We start from the raw sequence: 23,197 nt of genomic DNA, 5'->3' as shown, positions 1-23,197 counted from the left end.
GGGGTGATGAGAACAAGGCTAGTGTGAATAGATTCATTGTAGATAGGACTGATGAGGACTCACCTAAAGGATTCCTTCCAAATGACAGTGAAGAATGGGAACAACACAGTGATAAATATGAATATATGAGAAAGTATATTTCTAGAAACGAATTATCATTCCATAACTCAACTACCTGTGATAAATTTTTGGTTCCCCTACGCTTGATGCTATTAAATATATTGAAGTTTGTCCATACAACAACCCAAAGTTATGATAGAAGAACTATATGCATCTTCTGGCAAAAATTAAGTGAAAATGAAAACAAATCAACACATATGAGTTATAAAACAAATAGAAATTTGAATAGTACAAGAGAAGAAAATATATCTACTGGGGAGAAGGACACATATATGTATTTCGATAAGAATCAGAGTGATTACTCACAGAACTTATCCATTCCACTGAGAAGTCAGTGCAATGAAGACAATTGTTATCATTTCAATTCAAAGAACAAAAAAAATATCCAGCTTCATTTGAGCGATGATAAAGAAAATATAAACAAAATTTTACAGCAAAGAATATTGTATTATGATTTTTACAAAATTGTTAGTGAACATGTTAAAAAGGTAAAATTGCAATTAGAAAATACTAACAATAGAGATCTATATACTGGAATCCTATTAAAAAAAATAAATAAATATAAAATAGACAGTGAAAAGAAAACAATGAATTATAGCACCACAAAAAAAAATTATACTCACAAAAAAAATAGCATAATTCAAAACTCAGAAGGAAAAAGAAATAAACTACCTCAACAAAAAAAAAGTATCACTAGAAATATGTCCATAACTATTCCTTATTCTCCTAAATTAGAAAACAAAAATAATGTAATAAAAAAAAGAAATGAAAACAAAAACATGCCCAACGTCATTGCAAAAAACATTATAAGTCGGGATATTTCCAAAATAAAAGACGATGCAAATAGTTATACACATGATGAAAAGAGAAACTCCAAAAAAGGACATTCTGCAACGATTGATTTGGAGGAGAAGAAAAAAAAAAATCTCAAAAAAATTAGTCAAAAATTGCGCACGAACAAATGACAAAAGTTCGCTTTCTTCTGAACTGTTCAAAAAAAAGGCATAAAAAGAGGATAAAAATGGCTCAAAAAAAAAAAAAAAAATTAAATAAAAAAAATAGCCATACAAATAAAAATACCCATGCAAATGAAAATACACATACAAACAGAAATAAAAATAGAAATACAAACAGAAATAGCAATACAAATTAAATTAGAAGTAAAAATTAAATTAGAAGTAAAAATCAAAGTAGAAGTAAAAATCAAAGTAGAAGTAAAAATCAAAGTAGAAGTAAAAATCAAAGTAGAAGTAAAAATCAAAGTAGAAGTAAAAATCAAAGTAGAAGTAAAAATCAAAGTAGAAGTAAAAATCAAAGTAGAAGTAAAAATCAAAGTAGAAGTAAAAATCAAAGTAAAGTAAAAATCAAAGTAGAAGTAAAAATCAAAGTAGAAGTAAAAATCAAAGTAGAAGTAAAAATCAAAGTAGAAGTAAAAATCAAAGTAGAAGTAAAAATCAAAGTAGAAGTAAAAATCAAAGTAGAAGTAAAAATCAAAGTAGAAGTAAAAATCAAAGTAGAAGTAAAAATCAAAGTAGAAGTAAAAATCAAAGTAGAAGTAAAAATCATAGTAGAAATAAAAATAAAAGTATTTAGCAAAATACGCATCGCTAATCCTGAGCGGACGAAAAGGCGCAGAAACATCAAAAGGGGAAAGGGACACAAAATGAGAGACAAACAGCTGCGCATACATACGGGTGCACGCATATACATGTAAATGTACAATTACGTAAATATATATACATATATGTGTAAGTATTTACGTACACATTTACTTATGTAAGCATTTATTTATGTAAGCATTTATTTACTTATTTATATATGTACCTATTCTTGCACGTAAATAAACATGAACGCGAATACTCTTTCTTCCCGTGCCTTTACGTTTCCTTTTCAATGACTTACACTTGGAAAACAAAAAAGATACACCAATAAAAAATGGAAAATAGGGAAAAATATTTCCGAAACGACTTTGTGTTTTATCGCTTGTAGATAATAGGTTATTTAAAATTAAAAAAGGAAAAAAAAAAAAAAAAAAAAAAAAAAAATGTAAATATGAACATACATATAAGACGGTATGCATATACACATTCACACACGCATGACAATTCGCAGGAAAACTTCCCCCTTCTTCCCGAGTGCAATTATTAGTGGGCCACATCTATGTGCACTCCCCCGTAGAGGGTACAAGCTGTATGGGGTATAAGACTTTTCTATATACACATGATACTTCACTATGAAGGTAGCCACTTATTATAAAAGTCGTTTCCCTTGTTGTCTATAACAATAAATGCAGGGAAATCAACGACATCTATTAAGTGCACTGCCTCCATACCAAGATGTGGAAAATCTATGATCTCTACTTTTTTAATATTATTTTTAGCTATTATTGCACCTGGACCTCCAATACTACCTAAATAAAATCCATTATATTTTTTACATGCATTTCTAACTACAGCAGATCTATTACCTTTTGCCAATGATATTAGAGATGCTTTATTTTTCATAAGAACTTCAGCATAAGCATCCATCCGACCTGCTGTTGTTGGTCCAAATGAACCACTAGCATAACTGTCAGGTGTTTTGGCAGGACCAGCATAATAAATAGGATAATTTTTAAAGTAATCTGGTATGGGTATATTTTCATTAAGAAATCTATCTACTATTAGTTTGTGAACTGTATCTCTTGCTACTACTAATTTACCTGTTAACAATAATAAGGTTGACACAGGATACTTAGAAATGGTATATAATATTTCATTCATGTTTTGATTTAAATCTATTTTTATTCCTTCATTTTTATTTAAATCTTTGAAAGTTATTTCCGGTAAAAATTTTATAGGTTCATGTTCTAATGCTTCCATAAATACTCCATTTTTATTTATAATACATTTAATTTGTCTATCTGCTGAGCATGAAACACCAATACCTATAGGACATGAAGCAGAATGCCTAGGTAGTCTAATTACTCTGACATCATGTACAAAATACTTACCACCAAACTGAGCCCCTATACCTAAACCTTGAGCCTTATCTAAAATAATCTTTTCACTTTTTATATCTCTAAATCCTTTCCCATATACACCTCCTTCTTTTTTCAAATTATCTAAATAACGACACGTTGCTAACTTGACTACTTTTAAATTCATTTCTGCTGACAAACCACCAATAACTATTGCTAAATGATATGGAGGACAAGCCGATGTACCTATTTCTTTTATCTTATCTAACAAAAAATCGTACAGTTTTTCTTCATGCAATATACTTTTTGTCTGTTGAAAAAGGAAAGTTTTGTTTGCGCTTCCCCCTCCTTTCGCAATAAAAATTAATTCAAATTTTGGTCCACCGCTCTGGGCCTTACCCTTGAGCGGCTTTTTAATTTCGCCCATCTCGTTGTGCTGTCCCTCTCGCTGCTCATCATGCTGCTTATCTTGCTGCTCATCGTGCTGCTTATCTTGCTGCTTATCTTTGCTTTCCTCCCTCACATTACTGTATATTTCTATTTGACAGGGCAGATTGTTCTTCGTATTGACCTCGTTGAACATGTCCACAGGGGAAAGCTGACTATACCGAAAGTGGTTATTTTTATAGGCATTGTAGACCCCTAATGTGAGATATTTATGTTCATATGTTGTCACTATTTCTTCATCTTTTTTTGCCAAAATAATTGCTGTACCTGTGTCTTGACATCCTGGTAGATATTGCTCAGAACTTATGACAGCATTTTTAATTAACGTTATCGCTACATATTTATCATTTTTACTTGATTTGTTATCATTTAATATATTTTGCAACTGCTTTAAATGTTTCTTATTTAAAAAAAATAATATTTCTTTAAATGCATATTCACATAATTTTGTTAATACAAAAGGAGGTACATGAATGTATTCCTTAATAAAACTTTTTTTTTTTTTTTCATTACCATTTTGCCTGACTTGTTCAGGACACAATTTTATATCTCCTTTTTCATTAAAAAAGTTACCTTCATTTTCGAAATCCAAGCCATAATATTTGCTCTTATTAATTGGCTGATTATTAATTTTAACAACCTCTATATATTTGCTTAATTCATCAATGCGTTTATATTCAGTTTCATTTTCTCCCCCCTCCTCAAATTCTAGTACATCCAAGAAATTCTTCAACGTGTTAATATATGTCTTGTTTACTTTATTCCAATTGCAAATATTGTTAAATTTAACATTAGCATTTACATTTGCATGAACGTACAGGTGATTATTTTTGTATATTCTGTGGCGGAGCAGAACTGCGATTTTTTTAGCATTTAGCATTTTACCTTGTCAGCATAGGGACATTTAAAGTTGAAAGAAAAGTATAATGAAAGTCTAATGAGACAGAATGAACGCGAAGCTTGAATATCGTGTACGTCCTAAAAAATAGCTACTCCGTAATTTCGTTTCTTTGTCATTTATTTATTTTGCTGCTTGGTCATTTGTTTATTTATTTTGCTACTTGGTCATTTGTTTATTTATTTTGCTACTTGGTCATTTGTTTATTTATTTTGCTACTTGGTCATTTGTTTATTTATTTTGCTGCTTGGTCATTTGTTTATTTATTTTGCTACTTGGTCATTTGTTTATTTTTTTTTATGATGTCCAGCAGCCAACATTCAGCTGCTTCGAAAAAACTTGCGCGGGGGGAGAGGGGTGAAAACAAAAGGACAAGCGCGAAAAATAAAATAAATTTTTTTTTTTATTTGTGTATATGGAAAAACATATCCTTTATCAATTGCCAGTTTGTCATGTTTTACCATAATTTATTTTAGTTCATTTCAGTTCAACTTATTTTATCATATTTCGGTTTATTTTATAATTTATTGTCATATTATTTTATTTTATTTTAATTCATTTTAATGTAGTTTATTTTAATGTGGTTCCTTTTTAGTTCATTTTATTAATTTACGACAATTTTATTCATTTTCAGCTGCTTTATTTTTTCTTTTTATTTATGCCTTCTCTCATACGTCGTACTTGTCATTTTTTTGTGCTTAGCATTTTTGGAGTTCATTCTCGTAAGATTGCTTTCTTTTTACGTTTTTCCTTTTATTAATTTTGAGGAATGGTAACGTAAGAAAGAGTAAAAGATATAAAGCAAATTTCTTTTCCTTTTTATTTTCCTATATCTTTTTCTTTTTTTTCCCTCCGCCCTTTTTATATGTATGTATTGTACATACATTGTATATGTGTACATGAGTACATGTGCATTCACCTAGAGGTCAGGTCATCCTGTTTAAAATTTATTTCTGTTTTGCCTTTTTAGCACTTTCACCATCCATTGTAAATTTAAAAGAAAGAATTTTTCATCGACTCATATTTATACATAAAATTTGGAAATATGTTATAATGATGTCAGAACGATGTGCACATTTTTTTCTATATTTTTCTTTTTGCACGTGTACACATTTGCGAACAATTGCATTTATGTGTTCAGCCTAATTCTTTTAAAGCGACTTTCAGTGAAAACAGAAACACAGCCAGAAACACATATTCATAGGTATACATATATGCATACATATATATATAAGAGCGTAAACGTAATGCTGTATAAATCTAGTGAAAATAGTTCTTATTATCTGAATATACAGCAGTCTATTTTTTTTCTCTTTTTTCACATATTTATTATTTCTTTTTTTTTTTTTCTTTTATTTGAAAAAAAAAATAAAGTTAATCTACAGAAAAATAAACAAACGAACAAAATGTAACTTTAAAAAATAATACTACATATATTACTGCTTTTTTTTTTTTTTAGAAAAATAGGTGGACGGATATAAAAAAAAAAAAAAAATATATATATATATATATATATATGATGTATTCTTAAAAATGAAGCATATACTTTTACGTAAAAAAGGGGAAAAAAATGAAATGTCAGGAGGTAGCTCGAAAAATGTGAAATGTAGAATGCCTGTATATGTGTGTACACAGTATTATATGTATTATCGTATATGTTAGTTCCTATGCATACTCGCATGCATGTTCGTAGGGTACACTTGTATGCCTCCTAATATGTATGCTTTATTTTTACTTAAGTTGGACACAACAAAATTCTCAAATGAAGAGTAAATTCAAAAAATGTAAGAAAAACATTTCTTTGCATTATTTAATTGTATGCAAAAAATATGGAGAAAAAAAATATAAAATAAAAATTAGAGAATAATAAGAGAATAATATGTGAATAATAAGAGAATAATAAGAGAAAAATAAGAGAATAATAAGAGAATAATAAGAGAATAATAAGTGAATAATAAGAGAATAATAAGTGAATAATAAGAGAATAATAAGTGAATAATAAGAGAAAAATACGAAATTCGTATTTATTCAAAAATCATGAATTTTTTTTTTTTTTTTACAATTGATGTAGTGAAGATCGTACTACAAATTATATGAAAACATTTAAAGTGCTTAAATATATATATATATATATATATATTTTTTTTTATTATTTCTTTTTTTTTAACAATTTATTATACAAAATGAAAAATAATACATGTATATCCTTATGCTATGCGACTCGGGGTTTCTTTGCGTAACTGCGCTACTTTGTCTCCTGCGTTTCTTCCATACGCACATACGTGTACATATACATACGTACATACATACATACATACATACATACATACATACATACATACATACATACATACATACATACATACATACATACGTGTACATATACATACATGCGTATACATATACCTATAAAAATACATGCTTCCACAAATATGTATACATATGTACGTGCATGCATTTGGGCATTTACACGTGTGTTATCCGACTTATTCGTCGTTTTTTACATCCTCGTTCTTCCCCAAACATTCACATAGGCCACTGAAGCTGTAAGTTAGGGGGTTGTAATTTTTAAAATTCTTTTTTCCATTCTGATTGCTAAAACAGGTTGCTCCATCTTCAACGTTCATGTTGGACGAACTATTTCTCTTGCAGGGAATCTCATCTTTACCATTATTATTACTGCTATTACTACTATTATTACTACTATTATTACTACTATTATTACTGCTATTACTACTATTATTACTACTGTTCTTGTTACTGCTATTATTACTACTGTTGTTACTACCGTTCTGGTTCCTGGTGCTGTTACTGCTATCATTACCATCGTTGCACATATAGTTGGAAAAGCCTTCATCGCTGTTGTAAGGCAATTCGTATAAATCTATGTTGTTCTTTGCAGTGGAACTATTGTTCTTTATATCACAGAAATTATTTGAATAGCCGCTTTTCGTTAATTGAGTCAAATCAACTTTCCTATAATCGTTGAGGATGCAATTTTTCTCTTCACTACTGACGCTGTTACTGCTATTACCGCTAGCATTACTGCTAGTATTACTGCTCAAAGGCACATTGGCATTACTACTCTTAACAATGCTCGACTTGTGTTTATTAACGTAATCACTGCTAAAGGGTCTATTAGTGATACAGTTGTTTACGACATTGGTGCTCATAACGTTATTCTTTATTTCCATACCAGTTTCCATAGGAGTATTATTCATGTTACTATTATTACACCCCATTGTGCACATGTCTATTAAAGTTCTATTGTCCTTATAATTATTAGAGTTATGATGAACAATACTTCTATTTAAGTGTGTCAAATGGTTGATGCTCCCTGAATTGTATTCTACCTGACTATTCATTCTCTCTTCATTTTTATTATTTAGAATAAGGGCATCTAATTTATAATTACCAACACTGTTATGATTATTACCTACTAAAATTTGGTTTATATCGTCAATGTTTTTACCATCTTCATTAACACTATTTATTCTACTTTTTACATTGTCATTTCTTCTATTTATATCACTGTTATTCAAAAATTGCGCGTTACTGGGGTTTAACATGTACACCTTTTTCTTATATGATATGCTGCCATTACCAATGTTATCAATATTATTAATTATATCGTTCGGACTGTTCACGCTACTGTTCATAACACCGTTGTTGTTACTATTTACTACTACACTAGCACTTCCACTGTTAATGCTGCTGCACTGCGCCTTTATATCTAATAATAAATCATCTTCACCGTCTTTTTCGTTCGTTAGACTATTTTCACAGTCATTAGCTGCACTTTTGTTGATACTGTTCATTTTTCCCATTTTGCTTATTTTGTTATTTATAATTATATTCCTATTAGTGTTATTGCTTAAGTTTTTCAAAATACAGTTACTATTCGCATTTTCTTCTTGATCGTTTTCCTTCTGATTGTTCTTTCCTTTTATGGATGCAGTTTCTCTTACCCTGTAATTTTGGCTAGTTACACAATCAGAGGTAATACTATTATTAATTCCACAGCTAGCACTTCCACTGCTAGCGTTACCATTGCTAACACTTCCATTGTTAGTACTTTCATTGTTGTTACTACCATTTCTCTCTACACTTTTAAACGTGTTCATTTCGTTGTTACTACTTTCTATATTTAGTTTGTTTCCATTGCTGCTTGTACTGCTACTAACCTTATTAACGTTGTGAATGTTATCATTTATGCCATTGTTAATGCTTCCTTTACTGTTCGTACAGTTATTTAAAGTCGTTTTCAAACCATTAATGTTAGATGTTCTGGTAGAGTCAATCATGTTGCTCATATTGCTCACGCTGCTTGTACTGCTGTACATGTTACTGTGCATATTACTGTGCATATTACTGTGCACGCTATTGTACATATTACTGGGCATGTTGCTGGGCATCGTGTTAGACCCCAAAGAAGAATGACTATTGGTAAAATAATTGCTTATTACATTGATGTTCATAATCTTATTTGCGTTTTTTACCATTTCGAATGGTTCATTAAATCGATCATTAAGCTGGTCATTATACTGGCCATTAAGCTGGTCATTATACTGGCCATTAAGCTGGCCATTAATCTGTTCGTTATACTGGTCATTAATCTGTTCGTTATACTGGCCATTAATCTGTTCGTTATAATGGCCATTAATCTTGTTATACTGGCCATTAGAAGGCTCATAATATTCATTGTGCTCATTCGAATTACTTAATAAAAACTTATTACTAAAAAACATTTTATTATATTCACAATCTCCTCCACTGGTATACTCTAAATAGGTTTCTTTAGTGTTAGAATTTTTTTCTTCGTCTCGTCTCATGTCTTCATCAGTCGCATTCCCCAAATTTTCCATATTTTCCACATTTTTCACATTCCCTTTCCCGTCTTCTAGTATTTTCCCTTTACCACGTGCTTTCATCATTGAGTACATCATCATTTTGTTTTTCATCTCCATTTCGTTCTCGTCTGAGTTTACCAAACTCAAGTTGTTCATGTTGTATATGAGGTTTTCCAAGTTGTACCCGTTGTTCATCTCGTTCATATTTCCTGAACAGTTCATATTTCCAGCATAGTCCATATGTCCTGCATCTTTCATATTTCCTTCCCCGTTCATATCGTTAACACTTTTCTCGGCGGAGATTCCACTTTTGTAGCTGAAACACATACCCACATCATCGTAAAGATCTAAATTCTCCTTGGTTCTATTTAAATTAATAATATTGTCATTATAATAATTCGAGTTATTTTTCGAATGTTCATATGTGGTTGTGTTGGAATCAAAAAGGGAATTATCAGCAATGTCTTTTCTGTTTATTTTGTTAAAAAAATATTTGCCCTCTTGCAAGTCCACATCGTTTTTTTCCATTTTGTTTAATAAATTGAAATTTACGTTTAAGTTCATATTGGATGATATTTGTGGTATTTGCTGTATTTGCTGTATTTGTGGTATTTGCTGTATTTGCTGTATTTGCGGTATTTGTTGTATTTGCGGTATTTGCTGTATTTGCGGTATTTGCTGTATTTGCTGTATTTGCGGTATTTGCTGTATTTGCGGTATTTGCGGTATTTGCGGTATTTGCGATATCTGAGACATTTTAGGCAAATTAATTTTCTCTATTTTTCTTAAGGCTGTTTCCTTATCGACATTGTTGTTGACATTCTGTATATTTGTTTCATACGGAGTAATATTATTTTCATAATATTCATTAATTAATCGTGTTTTATTCGTAATATTAAAATTATGTACACCTTCATAATTTTTAAACATGTCCATATTATTGTTGTCTATATTATTATATCTGTATATATTACAAGTAGAGTCTTCCCTATCTTCACCTAATATATCATCTTCGTTATAATTATGTCCTTGTGATGGTAAATTATCATTTATTTTAATCAATTCGTTGTTCATACGACTATTGGTTTTTACACCGTTGTTTATCATGCACTCCCTATTTATTAGGTGCTCATCGTGGTACAAGCAGTCTCCTGAAAAAGGGGGAAAGTATCACATGTAGATAAGCATATTTGTGTAGACATTCGCGTAGACATACATGCGTGCATATGTTTATATATATATATATATGCGTGTATGCAACTAGGTTATCGCATCATAAATGTTTGCACACACATTCCCACACACACCATACAAGTTTCATATAAATAAAAATTTTTTTGTAAATACCGGTATCTTGTTTAAGCTCTTCAAGATAATCGTTTTCCCCTTCATACTCTGGTACGTATTCCTTATATGACTTCTTTTCATTATTTTTATAAAAATTACAAGTGCTTTTCTTTGAGATTTTCATTTCTTTTTCGTTATCATTACGATGGTTCAACATGATATAATAATTTTCTTTCTTGTCTTCTTCATCGTTTTCCACTCCGTTCGTAACAGTATACATGTTACTGCCGCAATTATTTCCACTGTGATTGCTGTTACTAGCACTGTTATTATTTCCATTTTCATCATTGGTTATATCCATTTTATTCTTATAAGGCATGTTCTCTTCCCTGTCATATACCCTATTCATAAGTTCACTTGACGAAAATTTCACTGAGGGATCAAGTTGATTTATGCTGTGAGCCATAGGACATTTGTCTGCTTTACTACAAAACCCTATGAAAATTTAAACAACAACAAAAAAAAAAAAAAAAAAAAAAAAAAAAAAAAGTATACTACAATGTTAGAGGAACAAAAATGGTAGGAGAATAATATAAAGAAAGATTTATATCTATCATGTGAAACTACTCAATGCATGCGGAACATTCTTACCATCTAAGAAATACTTGGTACATAATCTTAACGCTTTTCCTGACCCCCTCAATTCTTCTTCTGTATGAGCAAATGTGCACTTAGAAGCCTCACAGTAACTACCGGACAAAAATGTATAGCACATTCTCGTCTGGAAGGGGAAAAAAAAGATGACATAAAAAGGGGGAAGGGGACAAATATGTAAGGGGGTAAAATATAAAGATGGGGAAAAACATGTACAATGGATAAAGCACACAAAATGAATCCTTAATTATACATAACAGTAAACATAGTCTATACTAATCTTTTTCGAAAATTACTTTGTAAAATTTTGGCATAGGTCTAACATCTAGTTCACCATGAGCCCAACTACATTTGTTTCCTCTAGCACATATTCCTTTAGCGTAAAAAGAGCAAAGCTGCGTTTTGTATAGCCTTCACGGGGGGCATGAAAAAAAAAAGGGAAGAAAAAAATGCACTTGAGTATATATGTAACACATATACACACATGTACAGACATACATACATACACCCACTCGCGTATGTGCTTGTATATAGTAGGTATCCTCGAACATATCTCATGTTTCACTAATATAATGATCATTTAAAAGGTTTTGTTTTTAGACTTACATTTTTTCTTACAACACTTGAGTATGCCCAAAAAGATATGCGACGAACGAATTACAAATATCTTAATGTCGCTTCTTATCCGTAAGGTTCTCTCTTGCCCTCACAAAGGTAATGTGCACACATATACATATCACGTATATATGAGTGTGTGTAGGTATATATATGCGTATAAGTATATGTATGTGGGTGGGTATATATACGTATATGTGCTTATATGTATATATATTTACGCGTTTGTGTGTATACAAATATTAGCGTATACTTATTGCTGATTCATAAAATTAACACGTTTAAATATTATTCCAAAAAAAATACACACACAAATATGAATGAAAAAAAAAAAAAAAAAAAAAAAAAAATGATAATCTACGCAAATACTTAAAGCAGATATATATATATATATATATATATATATGTATGTATTTAAAAGACATTAAAAATAAAGGTTCAAAAATATCATTTCAAAAAATTAAAATTACAGTGTGTAAATATGAAAAAGTTGAACAGAAAAAAAGGGAATAGTATAATACAAATTAAACATACTATTTTTATCAAAAAAAAAAAAAATTAAAAATGGAAAAATGGTAAAAGAAAAGGGGTATATAAAAGTGGTAAATAATAAGTGTACATAACAGGGATACGTAAAAGTCGTAAATAAACGAAGCAAATAAATGAGGCAAATGAACGAGGCAAATAAAAGTAGCAAATGAACGAGGCAAATAAAAGTAGCAAATGAACGAGGCAAATAAAAGAGATAAATAAAAGATCGTAATGCTTATTGGTAAATGAAAAACAAGCAAGATTAGAAAATAATAAAATGAATATAAACGTTCTGTTGTAATTTATTAAAAACGTTAGGCATAATTTAAAAGAATAAAAAAATAAAATAAAATAAAACGAGAGAAACACATTTATACATACGTTATTTCGTACAAACACACGTTCATACATTAAAATGAATAAATGAATAAAATCGTTGATACAAGTGCTTTTACTCTTAAAATACTTTAAATAAGGCAAATAGGTGAAAATATACTTGTACAACTATTTTTTTTTTTTTTTTCAGTATACTGTTTATTTAGAATACTTGTTTTTTTTTTCTGTTTTTTGATTTTTTCATTAGCTTCTTTTGCCTTGCTTTGCCTTATTTCGCTTTGTGTTTTTTCTTTCTCATTATTTTTTTTTCTTTCCACCCCTTTTATTCTGCCTCTTTATTTTTTTTATATTATTTATTATTATTTTTTTTTTTTTTTGAAATAAAATGTACACAATCGTATTTATAATTTTTTAGTGTAACAAAAAATGCTACTAACACTAACAACAGACATGTTTATAAATTGAAAAATGCGCGAATCGATGTATTCGTATTATATATATATATATATATATATATATATATATATATATATATATATATATATGTGTATACACTGTGTATATAATATTATGTACATGCGTACGTATATTTTATATATATATATGCATATATATACATACATACATGCATACATACATACAAGCTTACATACATACACGCATACATACATACAAGCTTACATACATACACGCATACATACATACAAGCTTACATACATACACGCATACATACATGCAAGCTTACATACATACACGCATACATACATACAAGCTTTCATACATACACGCATACATACATACAAGCTTACATACATACACGCATATATACATACAAGCTTACATACATACATACACGCTTATATATATACTTGCTTACATATACAGAACTTCAATCTTCAAAAAACAAATGTAACTACAAAAAACATAGGAATAATGTAAAATTTAAAATAAAAGAAATTATATATAATAAGTCGTGCAACTTTTATATATTAGTATGCATTATACATAACCTTGAGCATGATAAATTGTAATGAGTTGCATAATAACTGTAACAGGTTAAACATTAAAATAAAAAAATAATAAAATAAGCTACAATAATAAGATGAAAATGAAGTAATAATAAACATTAGCAATAAGCTATTATAAGAATAATTTAATGCATGTGTATCTCTTTTTTTTTTTTTTTTCTTTTTTTAAATTTAACAACACGTTATGCAACAATGAATATGTATATGTACGTATACTATGTATAAACATAGTATTAAATGTATATATATATATATGTCCAAGTATGCATGATTAAACGTTCGCATGGGTGTATGTGTATTTGTTCACGTGCAAGTCCTCCGTGTTTACTGCTGAGGTAGTTGTTCAAATAAGGAAATTAAAAATTAAAGTGAAATAATATGAAATAAAATAAAAAAATGCTTACTACTTATAAAAAATAAAATACGGTTAATTTAAAATCACCGAAAAACTAATAAATATTTTTAAAAAAAAATTTTAATTCTTAAAAAAAATTAAATTACTCTTTTCTATAGGAACATTATGTATTTGCGCGAATGGATGTGTATGCATGTGTATTTATGTGTAACTGTGAGTGTACGTGTGTATGCGCGTATACTTATGCATATATATACGCATGAACATGTAATAATGTATGTATATATAAATAAATTATTACATGCGTATATGATGCTATATGGTATAACCTATACTAACTGTAAATGAAAATCAATAAATGATGGCTATTTGTGAAAATAAAAAATCGAAAGAAAAAAAAAGAACCACCTACCTACCTACACACACACACACACACACATACGTATTACAATTATATACTGATATTTTTTACGTAACTGTAACAAAATTTTTGCGCATATATGAAACTGGTATAAAGGAGTATATTAAAAAAACAAAGTACCCATGTGAAAATGTTACTACACATATAATATATATATACATATACATATATATATATATATGAACATATATTGTGTATCCGTATAAATGTTTCTCAACGTGCAAGAAATGGCACAAAAAAAAAATTTTAATTCTGTTTAATAACTCCTTTATGCTTAACCACGTAAGGGCATGGACACACATACATATGTACATTCAAATATATACTTATATATGCACATATATTATATGAATTATACTTACGTATATATATTATATAAATTACATGTATGTATATACTTGACCAGTGCGTTTAAATAAGTTTATGAATGTGCTAACAATGTAGTACTACTAGTTTACTCTCTTAATTATGCATTGATCTAATAATATTAATTCTCGCCCCTCTATCTTCACAAATTTGTGTACATATACACCTGCACATGTACATGTAACTTTTTATAGTTGTGTATATCTATATACATATATATGTACGTACGTATGTATTTACTTATATATATATATATATATATATATATATATATATATATATATATATTTGTATATGTACTTCTGCACATTTATGTACTTACGTACGTATGCATATAAAAACATACAAAACAAACAATGTTAAGGAAAGAGAACAAAAAAAAAAAGATCTCACTGAATATAACAAAAGGGTATTGTTTAATGTACTGCTATGCAAAAATGGGGTATTGCCGCCTAAGAATTAGTCGTTACTTGTATATATATATATATATATATATATATATATATATTTTTTTTTTTCATCTAAAAAAGTAGTTGCTCTATATACGTAAAAAAAAAAAAAAAAAAAATGAATTATTTGTATTGTGTATGTTCGTTTTACATACATTTATAGTGCTATACATTCACACATTCACTACTCATTTTTTTTATTATTTTTATCATATTTATTATAATAATTACTATTATGTTTTTATTTTATTCTACTTTATTTTATTTTATCTTATTTTATTTTTTTGTATTATACTGCTTTATTAAAAAATGAAAAGAAAAAAAGATTTCTGTAATAAGAAGTAAAATTGATCTGATAAAATAAAAATAAAACTGCGTAAAAAATTTGTAAACATGTAAATCTATTTATGAAAATGTGCCTAGTTGTAATTATAAAAAATTACAAAAAACTGTTCATAATTTTTTGATAAACACATAAATTTTTCATAATTATATGTAACAGTAAAAAATATAAAGAGGGTTGTGAGTGGGATGGTATCGAGAGACACACATATATATATAAGCATAAGAATATATATATATATATATGTATATATATACATGTGAATATATGGATCGTCTTACGTAGGTTTAAGAGTATTCGTGTGTGCATGTGTAAATATATATATCTGTATTTATCTCCTAGCAACATTTAAAAAAGTAAATACCAACGACTAGATCAGTAAAAAAAAAATACACACTTTCCTCTACTTTAAAACTTTAAAATGTGCAAACTGTGCAATCATATATGGTATTTTGGTATATAATATATGTCTTTCCGTCTATGTATGTATATATGTGTGTATATGTGTATGTATATATGTATATATATATTTTTTCTCTCTTTTTTTCTTTTCTTTGTATTACTAATGTAACAAGTGTGCAACATCTAACATTTCCGGTTGGTTGGGTAGTGAAGTGTATTAATAAGCACATTTAAAAATATTTAAAATATGCATTGAAAAATGTTTATAAATAAGGCTAGTACTATTTAATTGCATTTCTATGTATGAATAAGTGAGCGCTATTCATACATGCCTTGTAAAAATTTTTAAAAAATAGAAGAGAAAAAAAAAAAAAAAATGAAAAGATTTAAGAAACATAATATAGACATAAATGGGAAGGGGGGAAAAGAATAAAAAAAAAAAAAAAGAAAAAAAAAGAGATTATTTTTTGCCCCTTCTCATTTGTTTGCGTGTTAGTTACCTAGGTATGCAAACATATGCCTAGGAAAGTACATTATAATATATATACACAGATGATTGTACGTATGTATGTATGTATGTATGTACGTAAATATGCATGTATATGTGTGCACTTGTATATATAACGTAAGGTGCAACTACATTAGCATGTATGGACGTTTGATTACATTCATAAACAGAAGTGTCTATGTTATTAAATAAAAAATATAACGAAAATGTTTACATATTCATATATTCACACATATATATGCATGTACATTAGCGAAGTATGAAAAATTTACAAGGTGCTTAAAAAAAAGAACTAAAGACTTTACAAATAAAATACGTGAACACGTCAGCTCGTACTACCGTTAGAAGAGTAGCAAAACGACTGTTGCGCTAGCTTAAATTCGACGTTTAAAATGTGTACCCATACATATATGTATATGTATATATATATATTTCGAATACGTCTATGTGAATGTATACATAATTAAAAAATTATGAATACCCGTCTAGTTACATCATACTGGATGGTATGCTAACATAAATATGTACGAAATAAAAATGCAATTTTTTAAAGTAATGTACTCCCACATGTATATATGTAAAAGTGTGCATATATGTATTGTCTATATACGTGTTTTTAATGCAATATACGGAAATACAACAGAATGTCTAATCGGCTATGCGTGTGTATGATACATATATACACGTATTCGCCTCCTATTTTCATCAAAAAACGAGTTGATTATCTGCTTCTTTTAAGCTGTACAATGAAGTGTTCACTCACACAAGCATACACTCTCTATATGTTTACTCTTTAAAATGAAAGAATAAAATTAAAATTAAAGTACTCTTGTGGCTTATTCTAATAAAAAATAATGTACATTATGTTTAAAAAAAAAAAATAACTAAACTAAAATAAACAACAAAATATAATAAAGTATAATAAAATATCATAAAATAAATGAAGATACCATAACGTATGAAATTGAAAAATTGGAAAATATCACAAATGAGAACAGCTTGAAAAAGCAAAACGACAATACGCTGTTTTACTACAATTTCGAAATACAATATCAAATGTAAAAGCGATTGTTACTTTTTATGAAAAAGGAAAAGAATGAAAAAAAAAAAAAAAAAAAAGGTAATTATATTTCTTGATATATATAATGTGTAAAGTTAAAAATAAAATAAAAGTTAAATTCTCTTAAACATTTTAAATATAAATTTAATAAGACGCTGATATGGTATATAAGACTTTTATTTATCTTTTTCTTCTCTGTATAAGATTTATGAAGATTTAAAAAAAAAAGTTTACAAAAATAATTTGGAAATTAAAAAAAAAATAATAAAATAAAAAATAAATAAGAAAAAAAAAAAAAAATGTTCTTTTGTATTTATGTGTATCATACGTTTTCTTTTTTTTTTTTGTGTGTGTGTGTGTGTGTGTGTGTGTGTATATATATATATATATATATCCATATTCCTATATTTGCGATGTTACTAGGTTACTATATCATTACGATACTTCATTGCTACTTTAGTACTTCACTACGTTACTGCATGACTGCATTTCTATATTCCTATATTTTTTTTTTTTTTTTTTTTTTTTTTTTTTTGGGCTAAAAAACAGTATTACATTGTATTATGTGTATATTCATGTAAGTATGTGTGTGTGTGCATGTAGAAATGTCTACATGTAGCAATGTATGCACATAGCAATGTGTGTTCGTATTAGCGTATGCACGTAGCAATGTATACACATAGCAATGTATGCCCCTAGCATTGTTTACATATGGATGTTTATTTACGTATCCTCCCAAGGTATTTACGTGCTCATATGTGATAGACACCTCCACCTAGCTCATTTCGTTTATGCTAATATATGACTTCCATGATATTAGAAAAAGGGAGTTATAGATATAACAAGGTGTTTTATTTCTTTCGTTTTTTAGGAAAACATAGTGTATGTACATATCATCTAGTAAAACATTACACATCCTCGGAAGAGCAATTTGATTTTCGATTTTTTTTTTTTTTTTTTTTTTTTAAAACATAACTCCGTGAACTTCAAAAAAGAAAAAAAAATAAAAGAAAGGAGGAAAGACGAAAGGAATGAAAGAATGAAAGAATGAAAGAATGAAAAAAAGAAATCTTCCTTATATATACATAAAGACTAAATAAAATACCAAGCTAAGCTCAAAAAATGGTAGAAATCATATATAATGATAAGAATGTTACAAAGTATACTACCTCCATTTTTTTTTTTTTTTTCGAGCGTAGTAATTTACTAGTTTGTCCTTGTAATATATTTCATGTTCAGAAAAAAAGAAAAAAAGTGGGCCAAATTTTGTTGTAATTTCCTGCGCAGAGGGGTGCTGTCTGAGCACACATACAAACATGCAATATACGCACATATATAGACATCCAGTACACACATATATAGACATCCAGTAAACACATATATAGACATCCAATACACACATATATAATTACATAAAACACTTATTCCCACACTTGTATGCTTTTTCCCTTAAACTACAGGGATTTACATTTCTCATTTGACAATTCCACTCTCTTCTATTCAAAGAAGAAAAATCATACAAATGTTATTATAAAAGCATTATTATCTTTATTCTACATAGTTCTTTTTTTAAAAAAAAAAAGAAATAGAAAAAGAAAAAGAACATATATAAAATGGTACCTGAACAAAAATTTCAGTATATTTTTTTTTTTTTTGACAATATACATGTTCTAATTTGTAGTGACTTGCCCGTATCTCTTTCATTCTTAAATTGCAAATAATTAAGGATCGGAAAATAAAAATTTCCTTTTACGTTTTTTAAAGCATATATTCTGAATGCGCTTAAGCGGCGTTTACTTGCTCGCTTATTCATTCGTTCGTTTGCTCGCTTATTCATTCGTTCGTTTGCTCGCTTATTCATTCGTTCGTTAGCTCGCTTATTCATTCGTTCGTTTGCTCGCTTATTCATTCGTTCGTTAGCTCGCTTATTCATTCGTTCGTTTGCTCGCTTATTCATTCGTTCGTTTGCTCGTTTATTCATTCTTTTTTGCGTTTATTTATATATTCGTTGATTTATTTATTTTTTCATTCGTTTGTTCATTCATTTATTTATTTATTTTTTATTTTTTCACCTGTGTTTATAAAACAGCCGTAGAACCATTCAAAAAAGTCGAAAAAAAAAGATAAAAAGATTCGAAACATTTTTACAAGATACAATAACACACTTGTTCGATATAGCCAGAACAATTTTATGAACAATTTTGAGAACAATTTTATGAACAATTTTATGAACAATTTTGAGAACAATTTTATGAACAATTTTGAGAACAATTTTATGAACAATTTTGAGAACAATTTTATGAACAATTTTATGAACAATTTTTTTTTTTTTTGTTACATTTTTACTACTTCATAAGAGATCAAATTTCAACGTCGGATTGAAATTGAGGATGGTACAAAAATGAAAGTAATTTGACCATTTCAAGGGAGAAAAAATAAAAAAAAAAGGACGCAAGTACATATGGGTGCAGCATATATATTATACATAATGTACTTAATGTATTATATTATACATATAATACTTATTACTCATATTATGAATATTATGCATATTTATACATAATACATTTATATGTATATATTTATATATATATATTTGGTAATATATTTTGCTAGTTTTCCGAACTTCAAACGCATTTTGTAAAGAGAAAATAAATTAAGCCGCATATACGCGAGCGCCGGCCCATTTTAGCAAGTCTATATATATTAAACAAAAAAAACAAATTAAATAAAGTATGACTAAATATAGTGATATAAAACAAAATATGGTAAAACAAAATAAGGCATAACAAAATAAGGTGAAACAAAAAAGTATATTCCAATGAAATCGTGTGAATGTTCTACAAACATGAACGTTCAGGTAAATAGGAAATATATTTTTTGAAAAAAAAAAAAAAAAAAAAATACTCCCAGAATAGGACAAAATAATTTTTTAATATATTAAATGGAAATATTAAACATCATTCAAGGCACATATTAAGCAGAGATATATATAATATATTAAGGAAAAACTTATTCCCATTGTATGTACGTGGGTATATATAAGGGCACATGAGCAATTACATGCATGTGTGAGTGTTCACATCCGTGTATGAACATAGGTGTACCAACTGCTACGCACTAATAATCCGTGTTCATTTGCCGAGGAAAAATTTACGAGAAGGTACATTGGCACAAAAAACAACAACTCATATGCACACGTGAAAAGATGAGTACAAGCATAGAAGGGGTTGAAAATAATGCGGACTTTAAGTTAAAGAGTGAAATAAACTCGATTGAAAAGGAATTGAAAAACTGGTTCATCAAAAGAAGACTTAATATGGAATTAAATTATTCTTTAAAACAACTTTTTGATAACTATAATTTTGTAGGTTTGTCCATAAATAAAAGTATGGACTTAAAAGATAAAATGTTATGGTATGATATGGTGAATGGAAAACCAGAGGTTGAAGATACATTAAGTATAGATGCTAAGGAATACAAAGCTGATAAATATTGCAACTTATGGAATGCAAGTACAACTGTTGATAACCCATGCAGATTAGTTGGATCCATTTACTTTCGTTGCTTAAAAAATAATTATAAATTAAATCAGTTAGACCGAGAGCACAAATGTATTCATAGCTTTATAAATTTTAACAATTGTAGAAAAGCCTTAAAATTACAACAAGCCAACAATATTAAAAATTCAATTATTAAACAGACCACAGAAGACACGACTGCAAAGGCTCTTTTCGAAAGAAGAAGTGCGTTGCTTGATATGCTTGAGGGCGAAAGGTGAATTCCCTCCCTCGTAGGAAAAATGAAAACACGTAAGTAGATGACGCAGTTAAAGTGAAAGAAGTCAATATATACAAATACATACCCACATTTATGCGCTTTTGCATTTGCACATATGTACATTTTTAAAAGATAAAAAAAAAAAAAAAAAAAAAAAGGGACTCGAAAAAACGACAAAAAAGGTTGTATTGAATTTTTTTTTTTTTTTTTTTTTAAAAAAAAATGCAAAATTAATGAAACGAAAAAAAAATGTCGTGATAAACGGTGCGCTTCCATTCGTTTCAATAAGTACACGCAATTATGTGAACACATATACATATGCAAATAACCGTCCATCCGTATACACACAAACAAATATACACATGTACCATGAATATGCAAAAGCAAATAGAGCCGTGTTCCATATGTGCTTCTCCCGCTTTTGAAAATTTTAATTCATTCATATGGTCATTTAAATTTAAATTAAAAATTTTTTTTTTTTTTTTTTTTTTTTTAAAGTTTAAATAGCTTATAAAAATGGCATTTCTAAAAAATACATAATTCCCTACAAAGGATTATGTTAACAACTATGATAGGGGTATGGAGGTATTTATTTCAGCCCCTTGCCCTTATACTTTTCTCTCGACATCTATCCCTCAACCTTAAATTTTTTTTAACACGTGCTAAATTTTCTTAACATGTTTTGATTTATTTTTTTTTTTTCTTCTTTTTTGTGCCGCCTTTCAACTAATACTTAACACCGCCCATAAAGGTACGGGCGTCGGGTACCTGGCCATTAAAAGCAGCAGAAGAAAAGTCGAAATTGGGATGCTCCTGTTGAAATCTTTCTAAGAGTATTTGCTTTTTCGTATTATCTTCGTCAATAGCATTTAAATTTTTATGGCCTTTAAAAACACTATTCCATATTTCTGCCTTTTTTACTTTGGTTAATAAAATATGCAAATTATTATCTTCAATAAACCAGTAGGAACAATCTTCATCAATAATACTACATAATTCTCCTTCTAAAAAACTTTCTGTATTCTTCAGTCCAATTCGTATTCTTTTGCTTTTTATGTCAATGTCTAAATCTTTTTTATCTACAATTTTAGCATTCATATTAATGTAAATGTTTATTTCGTCAATGCTCTGCTCCCACTCATATATCAACACGCCTAGAAATATGAGGAAAAGAAAAATTATATGATCCTTTGTTTCGAATAACATGAATGCATTTTCGCTTATGTACTGCGTTCGGATACGCCAGCGTACATACATAACGCTACATGAGCAAAATTATAAACAAACAAAACAGTGCGGATACATAATTACAAAGTACATATATACACCGTAACGTAATTGAGCAAGTGCACATATGTACAAGCGCACTTAGGTACACGCTCCGTTCCCTCTTACCATTGTTCACGTATTTGTGTCTTTTGTTGTATATTTCACCCATCCTGTTCGGAAAAAATTTGGAGTTTTTCCCTTTGTTTACTTCTTTTTACTTCTGTATATATCTTTTTACTCCTGTTTATTTCTGTTTACTTCTGTTTATTTCTGTTTACTTCTGTTTATTTCTGTTTATTTCTGTTTATTTCTGTTTACTTTTGTTTTCCTTTGTTTACTTCTATTTTCCTTTTTTTCCTTTTTTTCCTTTTTTTTTTTTAATTTTTTTAAGACGGGGGAAAGCATAAAATTTCCGTTTTGTACTTGTAGTGTTACCAATAATTATATTTACTTGCTGATTTGTTTTTTACATTTATCGTGCTTCAAAATATTTTGTTTAAAATTTGTTTAAAATATTTT

The 23,197-nt window shown here is 28.3% G+C and overlaps 5 protein-coding genes across 5 annotated transcripts in view; 2 read left to right on the top strand and 3 right to left on the bottom strand.

The window, feature by feature from the left end:
- PmUG01_07038900 (conserved Plasmodium protein, unknown function) overlaps positions 1–1,085 on the top strand; it is a gene marked incomplete at both ends in the record, with an annotated part of 4,599 nt that extends 3,514 nt beyond the window's left edge. The window contains one exon of the mRNA XM_029004141.1: positions 1–1,085. This exon is cut by the window's left edge and continues 760 nt beyond it. Coding sequence (XP_028860859.1) covers positions 1–1,085 — 1,085 coding nt within the window.
- A 1,266-nt stretch (positions 1,086–2,351) lies between these two features.
- FH (fumarate hydratase, putative) lies at positions 2,352–4,406 on the bottom strand (the record flags this gene model as incomplete). The annotated part of the gene is made up of 1 exon (XM_029004140.1): positions 2,352–4,406. The coding sequence occupies one exon, from the start codon at positions 4,404–4,406 to the stop codon at positions 2,352–2,354; it is 2,055 nt and encodes a 684-aa protein (XP_028860858.1).
- A 2,504-nt stretch (positions 4,407–6,910) lies between these two features.
- On the bottom strand, positions 6,911–11,823 carry PmUG01_07038700 (zinc finger protein, putative; the record flags this gene model as incomplete). The annotated part of the gene is made up of 5 exons (XM_029004139.1): positions 6,911–10,425; positions 10,622–11,056; positions 11,213–11,342; positions 11,512–11,626; positions 11,822–11,823. Coding segments are annotated over 5 exons (4,197 nt in total).
- A 9,014-nt stretch (positions 11,824–20,837) lies between these two features.
- Positions 20,838–21,410, top strand: PmUG01_07038600 (conserved Plasmodium protein, unknown function; the record flags this gene model as incomplete). Its single annotated transcript, XM_029004138.1, has 1 exon — positions 20,838–21,410. The coding sequence occupies one exon, from the start codon at positions 20,838–20,840 to the stop codon at positions 21,408–21,410; it is 573 nt and encodes a 190-aa protein (XP_028860856.1).
- Positions 21,411–22,135: 725 nt separating this feature from the next.
- PmUG01_07038500 (CS domain protein, putative) lies at positions 22,136–22,847 on the bottom strand (the record flags this gene model as incomplete). The annotated part of the gene is made up of 2 exons (XM_029004137.1): positions 22,136–22,563; positions 22,805–22,847. The coding sequence occupies 2 exons, from the start codon at positions 22,845–22,847 to the stop codon at positions 22,136–22,138; spliced, it is 471 nt and encodes a 156-aa protein (XP_028860855.1).
- Between the last annotated feature and the right edge of the window lie 350 nt (positions 22,848–23,197).

This window comes from Plasmodium malariae (assembly GCF_900090045.1).
Source record: "Plasmodium malariae genome assembly, chromosome: 7".
NCBI lineage: Eukaryota > Apicomplexa > Aconoidasida > Haemosporida > Plasmodiidae > Plasmodium > Plasmodium malariae.
The sequence above is the reverse complement of the archived record's forward strand: the minus strand, read 5'-3'. Positions and strand labels throughout refer to the sequence as shown.